The sequence below is a fragment of the Triticum dicoccoides genome, chromosome 2A (assembly GCF_002162155.2).
Source record: "Triticum dicoccoides isolate Atlit2015 ecotype Zavitan chromosome 2A, WEW_v2.0, whole genome shotgun sequence".
Lineage (NCBI taxonomy): Eukaryota > Viridiplantae > Streptophyta > Magnoliopsida > Poales > Poaceae > Triticum > Triticum dicoccoides.
Window position 1 is genome coordinate 70,170,912 of NC_041382.1, and position 12,468 is coordinate 70,183,379.

General features: G+C 42.4%; 1 protein-coding gene and 1 pseudogene across 3 annotated transcripts; one reads left to right on the top strand and one right to left on the bottom strand.

Annotated features, from left to right (window-relative positions):
• The first annotated feature begins 278 nt into the window (after positions 1-278).
• On the top strand, positions 279-2,534 carry LOC119353330 (annotated as a pseudogene).
• A 377-nt stretch (positions 2,535-2,911) lies between these two features.
• On the bottom strand, positions 2,912-7,412 carry LOC119353331 (fructokinase-like 2, chloroplastic). Of its 3 annotated transcripts, none has more exons than XM_037619929.1 (7): positions 7,312-7,412; positions 7,050-7,092; positions 6,754-6,859; positions 6,017-6,315; positions 5,255-5,901; positions 4,231-4,699; positions 2,912-3,496 (listed from the first exon to the last, which is right to left on the bottom strand). In XM_037619929.1, exons 3-7 carry the CDS (start codon positions 6,810-6,812, stop codon positions 3,234-3,236), a joined length of 1,737 nt encoding a protein of 578 aa, XP_037475826.1. In that variant the 5' UTR covers positions 6,813-6,859; positions 7,050-7,092; positions 7,312-7,412; the 3' UTR covers positions 2,912-3,233. The 3 variants fall into 3 exon arrangements, with proteins under 3 accessions (XP_037475826.1, XP_037475825.1, XP_037475827.1); XM_037619928.1 differs by having other exon boundaries at positions 6,754-6,864; XM_037619930.1 differs by lacking the exon at positions 2,912-3,496 and adding an exon at positions 3,633-3,790 and having other exon boundaries at positions 6,754-6,864.
• Positions 7,413-12,468: the final 5,056 nt, after the last annotated feature.

Sequence of the window (12,468 nt, forward strand, 5' to 3'; positions counted from 1 at the left end):
TTTAAATTGTGAACATTTTTTGATTTCAATAACTGTTTATAACAATTCGTAATTTTTGAAAGTTTTATAACTTGTTTTAGTCCCGAATTTTTTTAACTTAGAATAAAACAAAAACAGAAAATTAAAAAAGGAAAATTAATAAGAACGAAAATGAAAACAGGGAGCGCCCCGCCCGCTCATGGGCCGCCCAATAGGGTGCGCGGCGGTGTCGCGACTGGGGGCGCCTCACGCGGCAAATAGGGGCGCCCGGGGTCGGGTCGGGTCGCTCCCCACTTCCACACTAGACCCAATCCTTTTTCCCAGAAAAAAAAAAAGAAGTCGATCCAATCCTCTGGGAGCCCCAAGCCCTAGCTCGATTCCTCCTTCCATGGCCGGCGGCGGCGGCGGCGGCGGTTCTTCTTATTCCTCTTCCACGGCGAGAGAGGAGGGGAGGGCGAGAGCGCGGGCTCGGAAGAAGCAGCAGCAGCAGCAGGAAGAGCAGGAAGACAAGGGGGCGAACCCTCTGGACCCAAGGTTCAGCGACTACGACCCCAAGGAAGGCGATTACGTCTACACCCGCTTCCAGCACTCCACGCTCGACCTCGACATGGAGTGTACGCCCCCTTTTCCCTTCCCATCTTTCGACAGTGGGTAGTTTTGTTTTTTAGTTTGGCAACCTATTTCTAGCTGTGTGTCTGATCTGAATTTAAATGCAAATCGCCCCTTATATGTGCATACATAGTCCATGTTTTGCCTAACCCTAACTGAATATGAATGATGCTCCATTGCTATATGATGTTTTGCCTAACTGACTAGTGCTAGCTCTGCTAGTAGATACTGCTGAGTAGATGGACAACTAATTTTGAGGACTAGTTTGATTCATTCCTCGTTCCTCATTCATAATTTATTCTTCCTCTTCTTTTGGCAGCACCTGTTGGTGCGATGCACAATACTAACAGGGTCTTCCCAGAGGGGGGGTTCCTGTTCTGAAACTCGGCAAATATTGTCTCGGTCAGGATCTCTTCCTCCGACTATGGATACCCGCTCAATGTCTACGGCACCATCATGGCCAGGGACAGTCTTGATCGCCAACGCATCTATTTATTCCAGCGTGCCAAGGACGATTGCCAGAACATCAGCTCCAAGGTATTATTGTTTCTAACCCCGATTGGTAAATCCAACAGCTTTTTTTCCCCAGTTTTACCCCAAGTGTAATTGCGACATATATGCACTTGTTTCCTCATTCCTCGTGGCCACAGAAGCACACAACCATGTTACTCGTCAAGTGAATAACTCTTCGTTGCTGCTTGTGGTTTGCATCATGTTATACGAATTTATTCATGCAGGAACACCATTCATTCTTTGATATGTATTTTTCAGAAAAAAGATGGTTTTATGTTTTGTATATTACTCCTATTTTAATAATGAACCTGGTAGACGGCTATATTAATTGTTCACATTTTACCAAGTACTATCTAAGAAGACTAGTCCCAATACAATTAGTGTTGATTTTAAATACCACCAATACTACAATTAATTCTAGCAGTAATCGGGATGCTACTGCAATTAATCTATTCTGATAACCTTCTTTTATCATTGAAACAGAGCTAAATAAACACCGTGTTTAATCAAACTTCCTTTGCAGAATGATGTGTTGGTTTTGACTGGCCCGAAGAGGGGACTGATGATATGTGATTCAATAATCTTTGAAGTTGATCTGAAGGTCAAGGATGTGAATGGTAGAAAGGTGAAGGACGAGAGAGTTAGCAAAGGCTTAATGGAGATTAATGGCATCAAAAGACTCTCATATCCACCGAAATACCAGGTTCAAACCGAAAAACTTGTCAGCATGCACAGCACATTGGATTTGAACTACACGTTTGTAAGGAATGCGGTGGAGGGCACCGTTGAGGCGAGGATCCTCGAGGGACCTGTTGATTTCCATGGGAAAATCGTCGCTCGCACTAGCAGCTTTCCATGTGACATTGTGCTACATGATAGCGAACTTGCTGGGATGCTAACAGCTGGTGAGGGTGGGATCCTGCAAACAGCGCGCCGTGTGGTCAGTGTCTCTATTGATGAGACGCTCCTGTTGACCGTTGCTGCTGCTACCAGTGGTGTTGGCACCGTTGAGTTTACTCCAAAGCGCGGCAACTATGATGAAGAGAAAATCACTTGCGGCAACTATAAGATGCTGGTGAAGGTCACTTGGTCCATTGTGTGCTGGTGAAGGTCACCTGGTCCATTGTGCCTCGTTGATTCCGTGTGTTCCTGGTTGAACATGCTATATCCAAAGATGTGTGTGCGCTGTATATGTTGTACTCCCTCCATCCATAATGCAGTGTCAAAAAACGTCTTATATTATGAGACGGAGGGAGTACTAAGTATGTCTATGCTTTTGGTGGAAGCTTAATTATCACTGTTTCTTTGTTACCACTCTGTTCGTTACTACTGAGTGAGGTAAGAATTATCCGGCATGAGCTATGAAGTAGGCTATGAAGTAGGACGAACAGACAAAAGTGTGTGTGCATCACTTTGATTTTGTTTCAGCACTCGGGTCTTGAAAATGTGGTGTATGTAGTTCCGTTCTTTCAACGCACAGCTCTGGCACACAATGCATTGCAGAATATGCAGGATAGATAACACCAGAATGTGCATATTCTGTTGTTATATAGTACGTATATATGTACATGTGTGTGCAAACTGAACTTGTCTCGATTCCACTTTGACGCGAGTAATGGTTTGGGATTTTGGAATGATCATCATCATATATGAAAGGAATGCGGAGGTGACAGGCCTGAATGATAGATAACAGATAAGAGCTTTGCAATAACATTTCCGACGTTCCAGTTGACAAATACTTGCCAAGTTAGGCATAACACAACCAACAACAACTAAGCTAGCACAAACTTTGATTTGAACAGCAGGCACCTGATCGACACATGCATTTCATATGATATTATTAGTATTAGGACAATGAACCCACAGGGCTTTCAACACTAGTACAGGGGCAGCAGCAGCTACCATGGAAACCTCAGACCTCATCAACGTCCTACTAGTGTTTCTTCTATCTGAAAAAGAAAAACATACTAACCTCAGCTGCAGGTCTAAAACTAACCTTCCTGAACACTGTAACAAACCTAGGCTAGAAACTGCAGGTTTAAGCTAATCCTTCTCAACACCAGCTCCCACTAAGAGCACGTAAACACTGCATAGTGCACAGATGTCGGCTTCCTTCCTACACATTCTTCCGTTCACTCGACATGCGCGAGCTCGCTGCCCGATGGGTTCGCGGGTTGCATGGCGTCGGGGATGGTACGGTATTCCCTCTCCGTGATGAATCTTGCTTCCTCATGTTCGCTGCTTGGTTCTGCTATCCCTCTGGGAAGGAATCCCCGCTCCCGCGCGGCCAGCCACTGATCAATGACGCCGCATTTGATGGCGTGCTTCGCTGTCTTGTGCAGGTAGACCTTGTCCCTCACCAGGTGAGGGTTGATCGACAGCATATTCATCAGGGCTGAAACAAAAAAGGCAATATACACATCTTGTCACCTCAACTGTATTTAGTTCACTCAAACATCAGGAGTATTACAAAAACACATAAAAGATGAATCATCATTAATCATGTCAGCAACCATATGTTGATAGAGAGTGGTTCTTCTACACCCACTTTCGGTGCACCCACGGTGCACCCACGCAAGAAAACATATCAAAACATTTCGAAAAAATCTGAAACTTCGTGAAAATGATCATCAACAAATGTTATGGGGGCTTGCAAAATTTGGTGGTCAAATAACATTCGAGGAGCTCTCTACAAAAAAGACAAAATCACTGAAAATTAGTCAAAATGTACGTGCACTGTTTGAGCAGATTTTGCAATTTTGTCTTTTTTATAGAGCGCTTCTCGAATGTTATTTGACCACCAAACTTTGCAAGCCCTCATAATATTTGTTGATGATCATTTTCACGAAGTTTCAGATTTTTTTTAAATGTTTTGATATGTTTTCTTGCATGGGTGCACCGTGGGTGCACCGAAAGTGGGTGCAGCCACTACTTTCCCATGTTGATATCCAGATTTATAAAGACAAAAAAAATAGTGCTATAACAAATGAGCAATGCATACCCTATCCACACAGTAAAAATAGGAAGTATCGAGTATTGTGCTAACAATTTCTAATGTATTCTCGATGATGTGAAATTAGTGCCATATTCTGCACAAGTCAAGAGAAAAAAATGTATCATATTTGGTACCTGCAGCAATGGTGTCTCCTGACTGTGACATTTCACTGGTGAAAGGAGTAATCGGCGCATCTTCCGTCCCACGAACCGAGCCATTGTGTTTTTCTGTGTAGTAGTGTATCTTCGAGGTCCCGTTGGTCACAAAGAGGACCTTCAGATTGCCATGCCATAACTTCATAACAACTTCTGGGCTGTAGTGTGCGAATTCAGATTTCTCGTCTTTTGTGTCAGAATTCTCAGATGGTTTAATACCACAGAGGAACTCAAGTTCCTGCTTCGTGACTTCGATGATATCAGCAGCTTCCCACGCCTCCTTGATGAGTGATTTGGTCTCCTTACTAGATGACCATAGTGGCATTGGAAGATTAAGATCAAAGAATGTTATCCCGCTAAATTTCTTGGAGACCTCGATTGCTTTTAACAATGATGTCCGTGTAGTCGGCTCTAGCAAAGCTGACGAATTATAGTAAAACATCTTAGCCTGCATTAAAAGCATAAGAAGGTCATATCTCTGTTAAGACATACTGCATCCGTCCACTTTAAAAATAAACAAATAATAACTACTTGATTTACCTAAAATCAGAGTGGATATTACACAGAGACCTTTAGCCTCTGAAGTTTGAACTAGTTATTCCCTATAAATTTTTGATATGCTCTTTTAATTTGGGGGAAAACAATTAGGTGCTCACTGTTTGGTTTTCAGTATATGGAGCGACAGTCAGCACTTCACTATTACATAGGTTTTTAACTTTTTATGCAATTCTAATTTTCATCAAGTCATATAAAAAAACATAGCAAAAGTCTCTGCTGAAAAGCAACAAACTGGAAATATTTCTGCATCTTCTGTCTAAAAAATAAAGGTACAAAGTCTTCCTCGGGTGAATTACATAGAGACTATTTTTATGATCATTAACTAAGCATCAATCAGAAATTACCATATTAAGTACTCCCTCCGTAAAGAAATATAAGAGGGAGTAGTAACAAGAATGTAGGATATGGTGTCATTGGAAATTTATTTTGATGGGCTTGTCTTTACCTCTTTTAGAACATCTGGGTTGATATCAGATTGCAGAAAACAATCCTCTGCACATGGTTTAACACAGCTTGTGTTCAAGCTACCTCTGCTGGTCACCTTCATTAAGGACATGGCAGTTGGCGCTGAAGGATCCAAACTAACTGCTCTAGTTTGAACTCCGTTGACATTTAAGTGATACAGCATACTTTGACCATACTCATCATCGCCTAATTTTCCCATGAACACAACCCGGCCTCCAAGAGCTGCTAGAGCAAGGGCAACATTGGATGACGACCCTCCCGGTGCCCTCACAAATTCATCAGGAGACCAAAACATATCCTTCATTCTACTATGAATCTCACGATCCACCAACCTTTTAGCAGGTCTTCCAGAAGGAATAAATGAGTACTTAGCTGGTCCAAAGCAGCAGACAAGAGGCACTAATTTGTCAACCTCTTCAATATCTTGTGATAACAATGCCTCTACTTTACTTTCAAGATCATTGGCTGAGCTGTGAACTTCCATTTCAGTAGAGGGCATCAGATCTTTGCTCTGATCTTCCCCTTCATCGTCACTTAATTGTTCAGCCACCTTAACTTTTCTTCTGCCTCTCTTCTTTGGTTCTTTTGGCTTGTCAGCCTCCTCCGGAGAGGATGCAGTAGTAGCAGCTGCGACACAGGAGAGAAGTTGAATTGCTAAGGGATGTGATCTACCAAAATCATAAAGCCCATTGACCAATATACAATAAGAAGTGCACTCTTGACTGCAATATATGCACGTTACCTTTCTTTCGACCTCTCTTTTTAACTATCTTAGGCTCTTCAGGGGACGCATCTTCAGTATCACTTTGGGCTTCTTGTGTTTCCCCTTCTGATGCATCTACGGTGGCTTTCTTTCTTCCACGTTTCGCAGGTTTTTTCTTGGTCTTTGGGGTTTCAGCATCACTGTCTTCACCACTTGAGCCTTCCTCTACATCTTGAGAACTCTTCTTTGACACGAAACTCACGTTCCGGTGAAGCAACCCCATTTTAGTCTTCGTCATATTCTTTCCCCAGATGGTGGGCTTATAATGTAATTGACCCCTGATGAGTGACCAAATTAGACAATGTTCATGGTTAAAGGGATAAAGTAGTTATCATTTAAAACAGATGAATATGTTGGTCACACGGACCCAATTGAGCCTTTTCAGATTAGGCAGCGTTGGTAAGATATCGTCGGTGAATGACACATCACACTTGTGGATGATGTTAACGTCTTACTTTTTCTAAGATTAACAAGCTGACCATGAGAATGAAAATATAAACCGAAAATGCAGCAGACAAGTTGGCAGCAATCCCAGTCTCCCAGTGAAGCACCATATATGCAAGACAAGATTGAAAGAAATCTGCAATGTTCACGTAATCATGTTTCCACAACTCGCCACTTCCATGGCGACATATTCAGATTCGTCAGAAGGAAAAACACCTCCTTCCCTGATGAAGAGATGCAGCGGGGAGTACAGCGGGGAAGTGAGGGATCACCTGATGCAGTAATATGGCAGGGAGCAAGCGAACTGAGGAGGGAGAAGAAGAGACGCCATGGATAGATGCTAGATGGATAATTCGCTGTTTGAGCAAAGAATCCTCACTGCACTGAAGAAATGCTTGGATGTCAGTAATGGGTGTCGCAATGCACAGGAACAGGAACAGGATACACCCTGCACAGGAACAGGTTAACACAGGGAACTAATAACTCATAGTGGCAGCACTCGGGCTGCACCTACACACGGAGAATTCATGGCGGAAATGGAGAAAAGAACGCATGGTACTGGCGTTACCTTCTCTTGGCTTGGTTTGCTGCTGCAGTGAAATCGAATGAACCTGGAAAAGGAGAGAAAAGGTTAGAGTCTGAGACCCTGTTCGTGCTGAGGGGTTGGAGCAGAGGAGGGCCAGAGGGGCGCCGCGGCGGAGCGGAGAGGGAGGGCGGAACGGGGCGCCGTGGGAGACGAGAAGGGGTCGGGGCGCCATGGGAAGGGAAGGACGCCGCACATGGAGGGGAGAGGGGGAGAAGTGAGAGCATGGAGAGGATAATGGACTGACCAGCGCCGCCTGCCGTCGCCGAGGAGGTTCCTCCGCCGCCGCCGTCCGGTGTGGAGCTCTCTCCCCTGTGAGCAGCTCGGTGAGAAAGAAGCGCGGGGATTTGGTGCTGAAAATTACACGCCTGCCCTCGCTCTGAGGATAAGGTGCGGAGCCGTAACACTGCGCAGGAAGCGTATTCTCACGGGAATGCGCTTACTCCTGCTAAAACCGCATTACGCAAGAATACGCCAGTCCAAAGGAGAAACGGTTTTTGTGCATCAACTTCCTGTTGTTGGCCTCGAGTCGCCCCTCCTTCTCCCTCCTCCCTCCTCCATCCACAACCCCTCCTTCCTGCTATATTTTGATTTAGTAGGCTAGTTGATTTAGTTGATTTAGAACATTTTGATTTAGTTGATTGAGTATGCTAGTTGATTTAGTAGGCTAGTTGATTTAGTTGATTTAGTAGGCTAGTTGATTTAGTATCCATCATTTTATTGTTATTTTTTCTGTACATGAATAGCTAGATGCTTTTGTTTTTCTGTAATAAGTTATTCTTTGGCAAAATGCAGGTGCCAATTTAGTTAAATTTGCTACTTGTTTTCTTAATCAATTATTTTAGGCAATAGGGGCCAAATTAGATGAAATATCTTGGTAGGTGGTACCCTGATTTGGTAGATATTTGTGAAAAGTTTTTTCGGCAATAGGTGCCACCGAAATGCTTTGGTAGGTGGTACCTTGTCATCTAATATGTTATTAGATCTTAGGATTATGATTGTCCATCAAATTGCTTCTCGCGGAAGAACCAAAAATATCACGTGCTACTGTTTTTCTTTCCTGTGAAGTGGATCGTTAATCCTTTGCTCATATTGCTTTAGGAAAATGGTGCCACCACCACCACCATGTCGACTGTGCAAGTCAATGTGCACCAGCAGCCTTGCAACTGGCAACCTGTTCGGCATCTACTTCCAGCCGAGTTTTCGTCATGCGGCGGTAAGAAATTAGATGAAATGTAACAACTATTTTATTTTTAGTGTTGGCATTACTGCATTATGTCATTTTGCTTTTTTTACACAGATCGTCCCATGCAATGTGAGGTTGAAATTCAACAAACTGACAGGAGACACTGTGACATTTGAGACTCCTGGGGGCCATACACTATGGAGGTCGAGAAAGGACGCAATATGTCGCAGATTGGAGGTGGTGGATGGGCCCGTTTCCTCGCCCGCATGCGTCTTACTGGTGGTGAGTTGATCAGCTTCTCCTTCAGAGAAGAAAGACCCAAGTTGGCTGTCATTTATATCAACCTGGTGGAAGATGATGAAGATGACGAAGATGATGAAGATGACGAAGATGATGAAGATAATGAGGACCCACTCGATGAAGATGATGAGAACCCACTTCATGAAGCCATCATAGCTCAAAGAATGAGCCTGGGCGAGGAGGAGGTGTGCAACCTATGGGACATAATTCCGCCACGTGAAGACTTTGTCGGGGTGCCATTCGTGACCCGCCTGACAAGTACTATGGTCGATCGGCATGAAATGGTATGTTATACTGACTGTAGTAATTTGATGATATATATATATATGCTTTATTGTTATACTTTACAAATGCAAATTATCCGATGATATGCTTAGTGTAGAGTCCAATGACATGCTTTGTGGAATCTAGTCGATGATATGCTTTAGTGTAAAGTCTGATCACATGCTTATTAGTGTAGAATCCAAGGAACTATTAATAGTGTAGATAATCCATATATACTTATTAGTAGAATTCATGCTTAATTAGTACAAATGCGTAGTACTGTGTCTTTTGATAGTGTAGAAATCTATACTTAATAGAAATATATTTGCAAGAGTATGTGCGAGGCTTTTTATTAATTGATATGTTTTTCTTATTCAGAAATTGTCAAAGAACCTATCTGTGAGTTGTGGTAACCAACGGAGGATAGATAAGCAACTGCAGCCTCGCAAAATCCTCCTTGCAAAACCCTCGCTGTCGTGTTCTTCCCCGTGATCTACCGCCGCCGACGCCCTCTTCCGTCAATCAAAGTCCATACTTTGTTGTCATACATGGATCATATCTCAGATTTTATGGCCTCAAGCCATCTCGCGGAATCTGGGCTCATCATCGCTTCCTCATAGTTCGTAGGTTCATCATGGTCTAGTAACATGACTTCCAGAACATGATTACTACACCACTCTGGTGCAGATCTTACTCTGGAAGACCTACGAGGTTCTGTAGTAACTTGATCTGAAGTTTTATGATCAATATCATTAGCTTCCTCACTAATTGGTGTATTTGTCACAGGAACTGATTTCTGTGATGAACTACTTTCCAATAAGGGAACAGGTACAGTTACCTCATCAAGTTCTACTTTCCTCCCACTCACTTCTTTCGAGAGAAACTCCTTCTCCAGAAAGGATCCATTTTTAGCAACGAATATCTTGCCTCCGGATCTGTGATAGAAGGTGTACCCAACAATTTCCTTTGGGTATTCTATGAAGACGCACTTCTCCGATTTGGGTTCGAGCTTATCAAGATGAAACTTTTTCACATAAGCATCGCAGCCCCAAACTTTAAGAAACGACAACTTGGGTTTCTTGCTAAACCACAGTTCATATAGTGTCGTCTCAACGGATTTAGATGGTGCCCTTTTAACGTGAATGCAGCTGTCTCTAATGCATAACCCCAAAACGACAATGGTAAATCAATAAAAGACATCATAGATCGCACCATATCCAATAAAGCGCGGTTACGACGTTCGGACACACCATAACATTGTGGTGTTCCAGGTGGCGTGAGCTATGAAACTATTCCACATTGTTTTAATTGAAGACCAAACTCTTAACTCAAATATTCGTCTCCGTGATCACATCGCAGAAACTTTATTTTTCTTGTTACGATGATTTTTCCACTTCACTCTGAAATTCTTTGAACCTTTCAATTATTTCAGACTTATGTTTCATCAAGTAGATATCCCCATATCTGCTCAAATCATCTTGTGAAGGTCAGAAAATAATGATACCTACTGTAAGCCTTTCATCGGACCACATACATCGGTATGTATGATTTCCAACAAATCTGTTGCTTGCTTCATTGTTCCGGAGAACGGCGTTTTAGTCATCTTGCCCATAAGGCATGGTTCGCAAGCATCAAGTGATTCATAATCAAGTGATTCCAAAATCCCATCAGCATGGAGTTTCTTCATGCGCTTTACACCAATATGACCTAAATGGCAGTGCCATAAATAAGTTGCACTATCATTATTAACTTTACATCTTTTGGTTTCAATATTATGAATATGTGTATCACTAAGATCGAGATCCAATGAACTATTTTCATTGGGTGTGTAACCATATAAAGTTTTATTCATGTAAACAGAACAACAATTTATTCTTTTACTTAAACGAATAACCGTATTACAATAAACATGATCAAATCATATTCATGCTCACCAAATAACACTTATTTAGTTTCAACACTAATCCCGAAATTATAGGGAGTGTGCGATGATGATCATATCAATCTTGGAACCACTTCCAACACACATCGTCACTTCACCCTTAACTAGTCTCTGTTTATTCTGCAACTCCCGTTTCGAGTTACTAATCTTAGCAACTGAACTAGTATCAAATACTTAGGGTTTGCTATAAACACTAGTAAAGTACACATCAATAACATGTATATCAAATATACTTATGTTCACTTTGCCATCCTTCTTATCCGCCAATCACTTGGGGTGATTCCGTTTCCGGTGACCAGTCCCTTTGCAGTAGAAGCACTTAGTCTCAGGCTTAGGACCAGACTTGGGCTTCTTTACTTGAGCAGCAACTTGCTTGCCGTTCTTCTTGAAGTTCCCCTTCTTCCCTTTGCCCTTTTCTTGAAACTAGTGGTCTTATCAACCATCAACACTTGATGTTTTTCTTGATTTCTACCTTCATTGATTTCATCATCACGAAGAGCTTGGGAGTTGTTTCCGTTATCCCTTGCATATTATAGTTCATCACGAAGTTCTACTAACTTGGTGATGGTGACTAGAGAATTCTGTCAATCACTATCTTATCTGGAAGATTAACTCCCACTTGATTCAAGCGATTGTAGTACCCAGACAATCTGAGCACATGCTCACTAGTTGAGCGATTCTCCTCCATCTTTTAGCTATAGAACTTGTTGGAGACTTCATATCTCACAACTCGTGTATTTGCTTGAAATATTAACTTCAACTCCTGGAACATCTCATATGGTCCATGACGTTCAAAACGTCTTTGAAGTCCCGATTCTAAGCCGTTAAGCATGGTGCACTTAAACTATCAAGTAGTCATCATATTGAGCTAGCTAAACGTTCATAACGTTTGCATCTGCTCCTGCAATAGGTCTGTCACCTAGCGGTGCATCAAGGACATAATTCTTCTGTGCAGCAATGAGGATAATCCTCAGATCACGGATCCAATTCGCATCATTGCTACTAACATCTTTCAACATAATTTTCTCTAGGAACATATCAAAATAAACACAGGGAAGCAACAACGCGAGCTATTGATCTATAATTTGCAAAATACTACCAGGACTAAGTTCATGATAAATTTAAGTTCAATTAATCATATTACTTAAGAACTCCCACTTAGACAGACATCCCTCTAATCCTCTAAGTGATCACGTGATCCAAATCAACTAAACCATGTCCAATCATCACGTGAGATGGAGTAGTTTCAATGGTGAACATCACTATGTTGATCATATCTACTATATGATTCACGCTCGACCTTTTGGTCTCCGTGTTCCGAGGCCATATCTGCATATGCTAGGCTCGTCAAGTTTAACCTGAGTATTCTGCGTGCGCAACTGTTTTGCACCCGTTGTATTTGAACGTAGAGCCTATCACACCCGATCATCACGTGGTGTCTCAGCACGAAGAACTTTCGCAACGGTGCATACTCAGGGAGAACACTTCTTGATAATTTAGTGAGAGATCATCTTATAATGCTACCGTCAATCAAAGCAAGATAAGATGCATAAAAAGATAAACATCACATGCAATCAATATAAGTGATATGATATGGCCATCATCATCTTGTGCTTGTGATCTCCATCTCCGAAGCACCGTCATGATCACCATCGTCACCGGCGCGACACCTTGATCTCCATCGTAGCATCGTTGTCGTCTTGCCAATCTTA